The 11,431-nt window shown below is 37.5% G+C and overlaps 2 protein-coding genes across 2 annotated transcripts; both read left to right on the top strand.

Moving 5' to 3' along the window:
• The first annotated feature begins 1,950 nt into the window (after positions 1–1,950).
• Positions 1,951–10,208, top strand: LOC143558493 (uncharacterized). The gene is made up of 2 exons (XM_077047320.1): positions 1,951–2,452; positions 9,211–10,208. The coding sequence occupies exons 1-2, from the start codon at positions 1,951–1,953 to the stop codon at positions 10,206–10,208; spliced, it is 1,500 nt and encodes a 499-aa protein (XP_076903435.1).
• A 2-nt stretch (positions 10,209–10,210) lies between these two features.
• LOC143558492 (uncharacterized) lies at positions 10,211–11,056 on the top strand. The gene has a single exon (XM_077047319.1). It carries the CDS (start codon positions 10,211–10,213, stop codon positions 11,054–11,056), a length of 846 nt encoding a protein of 281 aa, XP_076903434.1.
• The last annotated feature ends 375 nt before the right edge of the window (positions 11,057–11,431 follow it).

The following is an 11,431-nucleotide window of genomic DNA, read 5'->3' as shown; positions in this document are numbered from 1 at the left end:
TTATATATCACAGCGGTCACATAATACAACTATATTTAGACGACATAACACAAATCGATATTATAAAAACTTTTCGAGCAATGTTAAATAAATCTATTGTGTACGTGTCACGGGTCAAGCTGATTCGTTTGCGAGATAGTAAGTTATGCATTTTTTTTAATTACCTATGTTAATTGTGCCATTTTTTTTTGTAATATGATACGTTTTATTTTTTTATTACTTGTAGGGAATATTTTAAGGTCAACGAATTTAACTACGATCGATTATGAACCAAACATGCCTGAGGCGCGTGATATTAAGATGCTGGGTTCTTCTTTTAATCCGTGTTCGTGTTGAACAAACATTTGTTCTCTTTTGCTTACTTCCCATTTTCTTTTAATTAAGACCTTATTATCTTTGTGTTATATTTGTTGTTTATTTTTCTTTGTTGACTTCACAATTGAGTTTACTACACCTTGGATATTGTGTTTTTGGTTTTCTCTACTTGTGTGCTTAATTTAAAGCCTTTTGTTTCATTTTTATTAATAACAACCGATAGTTTGTTAGAATCAATAAACAAGTATTATATTTACTTCTATTTGTTGTTCAAGTACCTAAAAAAATGTAAAAACAATGACTGAATGAATGAATTTCCTTTAATAAAATGAAATAATGAAAGTGTAAATGTACCAAATATTGACGACGACGGAATTTGCCTTTGATTCAGCCAAACCTTTTTCTTCATGAATTATTGTATATAATTACAATGTGAGTGAGTTAGTTTTGATTGATAAATTCTTCAATTGCAATTGAATCACCTAATACTAACCTGAAACATACCAACGTACAAAGTTATCTGGTATTTAAAATTATTTGATACTTTATAATTAATATTTTTTTTTTGCAAAGTAAATGTAATGTTTATTAACTACAATAACTAAAGTGCCTAAAGACAATATCTATACACAATGAGAACAAAAGAAATGTTTATGAGAAACAAGGTTACTTTAATGTGTCAAAATTTAAATATGAACAACATTAAGTGATATACTTTCAACAAAATCCAATTTGCATGAATAATAAGATTTGATTTACAGTACCTTATTACTTATCAAATTTCAACAAAATACACACACTCAGTTGGTGTTAACAAGCATATTTAGGCTATGCTGGGTTCATAAAAGTTAAACTCTGATTACTCTTCATCCATAAGACAAGCCATTTAACTAGATTAGAGACGTTGATTTATTTGCATATCTTTTCCTTTATCAAGAACACATGTATATATAAGTTGTTTGTTGGTGGTTATAAATAATTCGACATATCCATACACTTTCAACTGATTGTTGTAACTCAAAAAATCATCTGTATAAACTAAAAGGACATTGCATTCCATAAAATTAAATACATGTATTTTCTGTTGTTACTTAATATGTGCATTTACATGTGAAACTTATTAATTAATACATCGCAAATTAAGCATAATATTCTGGACTCTTGGTATGGTTCTAATAAGTTTTTATAATAAATCATATTAAATTTGGTTAATCATAATTTCATAATTTTCCAAAGTATTATCATATATATTTTTTATTAATATTAGACTTGTATAGCATGCTATTTATCCATAAAAAAATAATTATTCAAATAAAGGTTTTCTCTTTCTCTCTCTCTCTCTCTCTCTCTATATATATATATATATATATATATTAATATAAATCACTAATTTTATTGTAACTAAAATAATTGCATATAACTAAATTTTAGCACAATCTATAATTCTCTATACATAAAATCTTGAACTTATTCTAATGTGGATGACCTTTTTTTTGTTTGTTACAGTTATATAGTTTTTACAGTTATATTGTTCTCTATCTAAACTATTCAATTATAAATGTGCTATATATTTATATATATATATATATATGAAATTCTTGCATATATATATATCTTGTGCTAAAATTTAGTTATATGTGGATTGCGTTCACGCTGTTGAGGTTCGTCACGAATAGAGTTGGACAACGGATCGTGTTGCTTGCAAGTTTCATCGGAGGGCCTCGCGACATGCGACGTCAGTTTCTAGATGCTATGACTTTAGTACAAGATGACGGTAAGCCTGATTTATTCCTTACGATGACGTGTAATCCTCAATGGCCTGAGATATGTGATAACTTAAAACCTGGTCAAACCGCACAAGATCGTCCAGATCTTGTTTCAAGAGTTTTTCGTGCTAAACTCGAGGATCTTAAGGAACCACTCTTGAAAAAACATCTCCTTGGAGAAGTTAAGGCATACGTTTATGTTATCGAGTTTCAAAAACGTGGCTTGCCACATGCACATTTCCTCCTTATCATGTACCCGCAAGACAAAATTAATAATCCAGACCATTATGATAAGGTCGTGTGTGCTGAAATTCCTGATATGCGAAGACATCCTAAAATGCATGATCTTGTTGTCAAGCACATGATGCATGGTCCTTGCGGAAATTTACGACCAGACTACCCTTGTATGCAAGGGAACCCAAAATCCTGTCATTTTCGCTATCCAAGACAATTTAATGACCCAACAAAACAAGGAGAGGATGCATATCCATTAAATCGAAGAAGAAACAATGGAATAATGGTGGACGTACGAGGATAATTTCTTGATAACAGATGGGTTGTCCCGTATAACCCAATGCTTTTGATGATGTTCAACTGCCACATGAATCTCGAGGCTTGCTCATGTATAAAATCTTTGAAGTATATATTCAAATATGTTTACAAAGGACATGCCAAACAGGTTATGCAAATCGATCCAGATGAACAAGAGGTTGTTATTAATGAGATCAAGAGATTTCAAGATGCACGCTACGTATCTCCCCCGGAGGCTCTGTGGGGTATTTTTTCCTTCCCCCTTTCTCAAATCATTCCCGCTGTATTGACGCTGCGAGTTCATCTACCTAATAAGCAGATGGTCAGGTTTAGAGATGGTGATATAATGTCTGAAGTTGTTGATAGGGAAAGAGATAAGAAAACCATGCTGACTGCATTTTTTGAGACAAATAGATTGGACGATGTAACATCCCGAAATTTCAAGATAATATTAATTATATTACTTAATAATAGAGGGAAAGTTTACTCGGGTTAGCAGGAAATAAATAAAAGAATAGGAGTTGGTATGGGTCGGGCTAGTGTCGGGTAATGGACGTTGGTTATGGATTTGGATTAATAGAGATGGGTTAAATAAGAATGGGCCTTAGGTCCATGGGATTTCAGGGATATAAATATCCCATAAACCCCAAAATATCTTTCATATTTCACCAAACTCCCTAACACACACATACCCACTAACTTCGCCGGAACCGGCTGAGCCAAGGGAAGAATCGGGCAGGTCCGAGAGAGAGCGATTAGTTGTGTTAACAAGTTAAACAAGATCCAAACAAGCTCAAAAAGGTATGATTCTTGGCCTTTAAGGTTTAAAGATCCAAGCTTTATAGTGTATAAGCGACCGAAGATGGTCGGGAAGCGTAGTGGGTGATATTGAACCATAGCAAGGGTGTTAAAATCGCTCAAAATGCTGGAAAGAAACCGAACAGCGGCTGTCTGGGTAACTTCGCCTGCATCTGGGCAACTTCGCCTTCAACGCGATGAACTTCGCCTGATGAACTTCGCCTGCAAGCTAAGTTCGCCTAATGGCAACTTCGCTGTAAAGTTAAGTTCGCCTAACTGGTAACTTCGCCTGAGGCCAAGTTCGCCTGATGACAACTTCGCCTGAAGCCAAGTTCTCCTGATGGCAACTTCGCTGTAAAGCTAAGTTCGCCTAGCTGGTAACTTCGCCTACAGCTAAGTTCGCCTAAGGTTAACTTTGCCTAGAGCTAAGTTTGATTAGAAAATAAATTAAAAAGCGATAAGTTAAGTAAGCTAATACTAGGCCACCAGATTAGATCAGACGAGTATTGATACGTGTAACTTGTACAGTCAGCCGAGCTCAGATAGAGAAGGGATTTACAGCTATCAGAAAAAGAAGCAGAATTCAGGTGAGTTTCTAGCCCCATTTATGTGTTACGTTTTCGGGGCTGTGTGCATACTCAATATGCTTGATGGTACGTGAACGATCTTCGGATATTGCACGTACTGTCAGGTTGCAGCGCTAAGAATAAGGTAAGTATGTTATGTAGGTTTATGTGTATGAATATGATAGAGATAGTAGAAGAAAGAAATGATAACGTATGGTTGTATGGTTACGAAGAGGGTGCCGAGCCCTAGTAATACTCGAGGAATGTAGGGCGTAATGCTCTTTATAACGTAAGATATGAAAGTAAGATAATACAAAAGAAAGTAAAAAATATGAACGAAAGGATATAATTTTATGTGTATGCCGTGTATGGTATATGTGATCGATATGAATGATTGCTTGACGGTACGTGAACGATCTTCGGACATTGCACGTATCGTCAAGGGAAGTGACTAGCTCCTTACATGGATATTAAATAATAAAGTATAGTGTTCCTTTTATGGAAGGTATAGTGTTCCTTTTATGGATAGTAAAGTGTTCCTTCTATGGATAGTATAGTGTTCCTCCTATGGAAATTATATATGGTAGGGTAATGGTAATGGTTCTTTTAATAAATATTACGTGACGATCCTCCTATGGATAATTATACAAGGTTAAGGTAGTAATATGTGTCTTCGGTTACGGGAAGTAATATATGGGAATAAATTGTATGATACCTGATTAACTAGAACTCACTCAGCGTAGCTGACTTTTAGTATGCACGCAGGTGAGCTGATTACAGAGCTAGCAAGAGGATGACGCATGGCATGGATTGAACGGCTGGCATCTGAAGAAAGAAGTAAAGATGTTTTGAATATAAAGTTTTGTGTTATGGTATCAAAGAAAAGATTTAATGTTTTGTAACAAATGATTGATGTTTTATATTCCGCGAAAAGTTTTAATAAACTCTGATTTGAAGGACTGTGTTTATGAGTAAATCCGACGCTAAAGTAGGGCTACCGGGTTCGGGGCCTTACAAGTTGGTATCAGAGCATAAGTTCGAGAGATTTAAGCATCCTACATGCTTAGACTTGAACAGAGAATGGGATTTAAGTAAGAAAGGAAAGAAGATGCCAGTTCAAGAATGCCATGTGTCGCTCAAGCAAGATCAGTAAAGGTAAAGTGCATGATTAAATGATATATGTTAATGAGAAAGGAAAGATATGTGAACGATAAGGATAGAAGTAATTGATTGTCTGATGTGACTAACTGCTTAAGTAGAACCAGCACAAAGAGACTCATAAAGGGAAGTGTATAGGACACGGAAAGCAATGTGATCAGCTAGTCACAGCTGGCGACTGTTATTACCTGTTAGCCTTGCTATCCTTGTACTATATAGTTCCTTGAGTGATGATGTTTGTGTTGTCCCTTTAAGAATACTGATGGCTGGAGCTGGAGAAGTTGTGGGAACTGGGGGTCGCACTGGACGTCGTGGCAGGCCTCGTCTTGTCCGGCAACCCTCGGTAGAAGAAGCATCCCACACCGAAGATGAAGGGAGCGCCGCTGGAGGAGACCAGAACAACAACGAAGAAGTTCAACTTAGCCCTGCAGTTCAAGCAGCCATTGTTCAAGCTGTAGTTGCTGCTGTGAAGAACCTGAATCCCGAAGGATCTGCTGGAAGCCGTGAACGAACCGTTGAAGGGGCAGGTGGTAATAATAGAAAGGATGACGAGAGGGAAAGGGGTGACTCGAGTGAGGTAAAGTCTGTGAAAGATGATGATAGGAAGAGGGGCCGAGGCGGTTGCAACTATAAGTCCTTCAAAGGTTGTGACCCGCCTAAGCTGACTGGTTTAGGAGACGCAATCGCTACTCTTCAGTGGATAACCGCCATGGATAAGGTTATCCGCATTAGCGAGTGCCGTCCTGACCAAGCTGTCGGTTATGCCACTCAATCTTTTGAAGATGAGGCTATGTATTGGTGGGAGAGTGTGGAGCAGAGGAAGACCCGTGAAGAGATCAAGGAGATGAGTTGGAATGACCTAAAGGACATGGTGATGAAGAGGTTCTGCGCTGATACAGAAGTTGAAAGAGTGGAGATGAAGTTTCTGAATTTGAAAGCGGGAGAGATGACACAACGGGAGTATACTACTGAATTCAACCGCATGTCTAGGTTGGTACCTGACATGGTGAACACCGAAGCTAAAAGGATCAAGTGTTACGTAAGGGGACTTCCGCGGAATGTTCGCACTTTGGTTAAGTCTAGTAAGCCCGCAACATTTGACTCGGCCGTGGAATTGGCCGAGATGATTTATGAGGACCTTGCCAACTGTGAAAGGGAGAAGATGGAACCGAAGAAAAAGAACCCAACCCCAGAACCAGAGGAAGCCAATGAGGTGGATCCACGCAAAAAGAAGGCAAGGCAAGAGGGGTTCACTGCTTGTGAAAAATGTGGGAAGAGACACCCCGGAGAGTGCAGAAAGGGATTAGGTGTTTGCTACAGGTGTGGAAGAGTAGGACATTCCTCTTGGGAATGTAATGATTACCATAGGTGTCACAACTGTGGAGGACGTGGGCACCTAGCAAGGGATTGCAAGAAGCCAAAGGGAGGACATGAAGGAGAGAAGAGTGCTTGAGGTTTAACAGATTCCTCCGTATGCTTAGAGAAGACATTCAAGAAGGCTAGATGCTAGCCATAAGTATTAAATCTATGTGTAACTTATTGATGACTCGATGCGTGTTGTTTTATGTTGAAATTTAGACTGGTGTTTATTAATTATGGTACGAATTGTCTGAATGCATGTTAGTCATGATAAATTGACGTGTTGTGATAGAGTGTCGACTTAGGCTTTAGCATTAATATGATATAAGACAAAGCCTCTTAAAGATCGAAACGAGACTTGGTACATTGAGGGCCTCATGGACAAGCTACCTTAAATAGCTAATACACGTGACCACCATTCGATAACTGCAAAGTCGGAAGTAAGAAGGGTAACTCAGAAAACGAAGGCGATTCAATAAAGCGTGTAAATATAAGAAGTTTTCCTTTTATAGGGAATAAGTTAGGTTTCGGGGACGAAACCTCTTTAAGGAGGGAAGACTTGTAACATCCCGAAATTTCAAGATAATATTAATTATATTACTTAATAATAGAGGGAAAGTTTACTCGGGTTAGCAGGAAATAAATAAAAGAATAGGAGTTGGTATGGGTCGGGCTAGTGTCAGGTAATGGACGTTGGTTATGGATTTGGATTAATAGAGATGGGTTAAATAAGAATGGGCCTTAGGTCCATGGGATTTCAGGGATATAAATATCCCATAAACCCCAAAATATCTTTCATATTTCACCAAACTCCCTAACACACACATACCCACTAACTTCGCCGGAACCGGCTGAGCCAAGGGAAGAATCGGGCAGGTCCGAGAGAGAGAGCGATTAGTTGTGTTAACAAGTTAAACAAGATCCAAACAAGCTCAAAAAGGTATGATTCTTGGCCTTTAAGGTTTAAAGATCCAAGCTTTTTAGTGTATAAGCGACCGAAGATGGTCGGGAAGCGTAGTGGGTGATATTGAACCATAGCAAGGGTGTTAAAATCGCTCAAAATGCTGGAAAGAAACCGAACAGCGGCTGTCTGGGTAACTTCGCCTGCATCTGGGCAACTTCGCCTTCAACGCGATGAACTTCGCCTGATGAACTTCGCCTGCAAGCTAAGTTCGCCTAATGGCAACTTCGCTGTAAAGTTAAGTTCGCCTAACTGGTAACTTCGCCTGAGGCCAAGTTCGCCTGATGACAACTTCGCCTGAAGCCAAGTTCGCCTGATGGCAACTTCGCTGTAAAGCTAAGTTCGCCTAGCTGGTAACTTCGCCTACAGCTAAGTTCGCCTAAGGTTAACTTTGCCTAGAGCTAAGTTTGATTAGAAAATAAATTAAAAAGCGATAAGTTAAGTAAGCTAATACTAGGCCACCAGATTAGATCAGACGAGTATTGATACGTGTAACTTGTACAGTCAGCCGAGCTCAGATAGAGAAGGGATTTACAGCTATCAGAAAAAGAAGCAGAATTCAGGTGAGTTTCTAGCCCCATTTATGTGTTACGTTTTCGGGGCTGTGTGCATACTCAATATGCTTGATGGTACGTGAACGATCTTCGGATATTGCACGTACTGTCAGGTTGCAGCGCTAAGAATAAGGTAAGTATGTTATGTAGGTTTATGTGTATGAATATGATAGAGATAGTAGAAGAAAGAAATGATAACGTATGGTTGTATGGTTACGAAGAGGGTGCCGAGCCCTAGTAATACTCGAGGAATGTAGGGCGTAATGCTCTTTATAACGTAAGATATGAAAGTAAGATAATACAAAAGAAAGTAAAAAATATGAACGAAAGGATATAATTTTATGTGTATGCCGTGTATGGTATATGTGATCGATATGAATGATTGCTTGACGGTACGTGAACGATCTTCGGACATTGCACGTATCGTCAAGGGAAGTGACTAGCTCCTTACATGGATATTAAATAATAAAGTATAGTGTTCCTTTTATAGAAGGTATAGTGTTCCTTTTATGGAAGGTATAGTGTTCCTTTTATGGATAGAAAAGTGTTCCTTCTATGGATAGTATAGTGTTCCTCCTATGAAAATTATATATGGTAGGGTAATGGTAATGGTTCTTTTAATAAATATTACGTGACGATCCTCCTATGGATAATTATACAAGGTTAAGGTAGTAATATGTGTCTTCGGTTACGGGAAGTAATATATGGGAGTAAATTGTATGATACCTGATTAACTAGAACTCACTCAGCGTAGCTGACTTTTAGTATGCACGCAGGTGAGCTGATTACAGAGCTAGCAAGAGGATGACGCATGGCATGGATTGAACGGCTGGCATCTGAAGAAAGAAGTAAAGATGTTTTGAATATAAAGTTTTGTGTTATGGTATCAAAGAAAAGATTTAATGTTTTGTAACAAATGATTGATGTTTTATATTCCGCGAAAAGTTTTAATAAACTCTGATTTGAAGGACTGTGTTTATGAGTAAATCCGACGCTAAAGTAGGGCTACCGGGTTCGGGGCCTTACAGACGAAATGGCAAGGGAATACTTATATTAAGATTTTCCAAAACACTTCACATGGAATGCAGGATCACGTCGTTGGAATCGTCGTGTATTAAAGCCACAAAGAGGTTGTCTTGTTTCGACTAATCCAGCTGAAGGATAAAGATACTACTTACGCCTACTTTTGTCAAATTTCAAAGGGCCTACCTTTTTTGAAGATCTTTGCACAGTTAATGGTGTAAAGTATCCGACATTTCGAAGAGCAGCCCTTGAGATAGGCCTAATTGAGAACGATGATTGTTTATCACAATGTCTCATAGAAGCCTCTCTATTTCAATTTCCTAATGCTCTTAGAGGGTTATTCGCAACAATATTGATTTTTTGTAAACCTGGAGATGTTCGCAAGTTATGGAATGACCACTTTGATTCATTGTCTGAAGATTATTGGTTACATTGTGAAAATATTCATCAAGTTCAAGATATGGTTCTTGCTGACATTAGGGGCTTTTTACAATCTATGGGTACAAATATAAATCAATTTGATCTTCCGAAGACTACAGAAGATGTTAACTTGCAATATGCAATGCATCGTGAGGTACAAGATGAGTACATGATAGTTGTGGAACCTGAACACTTATCTACCAGAGATTCACTTAATTTTGACCAAAAAATCGTGTATGATGAGATAATGACGCATGTGGATAATGATCGTCCGGGTTTGTTCTTTATAGATGGTCCAGGTGGAACAGGGAAAACATTTGTGTACAAAGCCTTGCTTGCTCAAGTTCGTTCACGTGGTATTATTGCTCTTGCAACAGCTTCATCAGGTGCTGCAACTAATAATATGCCAGGAGGGAGAACAGCTCACTCCAGGTTCAAAATACCCATCAATCTTAATAATAATTCGATGTGCAAGATCAACCATCAAAGTGGGACCGTTGAACTAATTAGGTTAGCTAAACTAATAATATGGGATGAAGCATCGATGGCCAAACGGCAGGCGATAGAGGCAGTCGATCGCACATTGCAAGACATCATTGGCGTTAGACTCCCATTTGGTGGAAAGATAATGGTTATGGGAGGTGATTTCAGACAGGTGTTGCCAGTTGTTAAATGTGGCACTCGAGCACAGATTGTAGACTCAAGTTTTCGAATGTCTCCTCTATGGTCCGTTACTAAAAAGATGCGGTTGCCATAAATATGAGAGCATTAAATGATTCGTGGTTTTCTGATTTTCTTTTAAGAGTCAGTGATGGATCTGAAGAAGCTATCGAAGAAAACTTTATCCGCATCCCCGATGACATGACAATTCCATTCACTACCAAAGAAAATTCTATAAAGGAATTGTTCAATGCAATCTTTCCATCAATCGAAAACAACGTTTGCACTTCAGATTATATAGCATCTAGAGCAATATTATCTACAAGGAATGAAAGTGTTGATGAGATTAACGATCAAATGTTGGACAATTTTCAAAGGGAGGAACATGTTTATTATAGTTTTGACGAAGTCGAGGACGATAAGCACAACTTCTATCCAATCAAGTTCTTAAATGCACTAAATGTCAGTGGTTTGCCACCTCGTAAACTTCGATTAAAAATTGGATGTCCAATAATATTATTACGGAATATGGATCCTTCACGTGGTCTATGTAATGGCACAAGATTGATATGCAAAGGTTTCCACCGTAATGCTATTGACGCAGAAATAGCTGCCGGGCAACATAGTGGGGAGAGAGTTTTTTTGATAAGAATCCCTCTAAGTCTCTCTGAAGACGACAAGTTCCCATTCGAACTTACAAGAAAGCAGTTTCCCGTTCGTCTTTGCTTTTCGATGACAATAAATAAAGCTCAAGGCCTAACAATTCCACACATTGGTGTTTATTTACCGGATTCGGTATTTTCACATGGGCAACTTTATGTGGACTCATCTAGAGGGATATCACGCGAAAATACAAAGGTGTTATTACATCCCGCTAAAGATATCGGAAGAGACGGTGTATACACCTCAAATGTTGTCTTTCGGGAAGTGCTACGCGAAGAATGATAAATGTAAAGATATTCCTTTTTATTTGTTTTGTGCTTTTGGTTTTTATATTCTTAATTTTTTTAATACATGTTGATGTTATTTATCTTATCCCTCAATAAACAACGAGTGTCTGCATGACAATTGGTTCAAATAAACCATATACATCATAATCCTATTAAGTATTATATACTATGACTCAATAATCATTTGTACAAGTTAAAACATTATGCAATTCATAACTTAAATACGTGTATTTTAATATTTTCTTAATCTATGGATTAATGTAAATTTTCTTAATTAATTCTTAGAAAATAGATATACCACATTGATGCTACCAACTTAACCATAATAAATGTAAAATAAAAAAGAATTATATAATAAATTTTTGTAAAA

The sequence above is a fragment of the Bidens hawaiensis genome, unplaced genomic scaffold, assembly GCF_021521415.1.
Source record: "Bidens hawaiensis isolate Kalapana, Puna unplaced genomic scaffold, B.hawaiensis_p1.1 tig00019547_1, whole genome shotgun sequence".
In the NCBI taxonomy this organism is placed as follows: Eukaryota; Viridiplantae; Streptophyta; class Magnoliopsida; order Asterales; family Asteraceae; genus Bidens; species Bidens hawaiensis.
The sequence above is the reverse complement of the archived record's forward strand: the minus strand, read 5'-3'. Positions and strand labels throughout refer to the sequence as shown.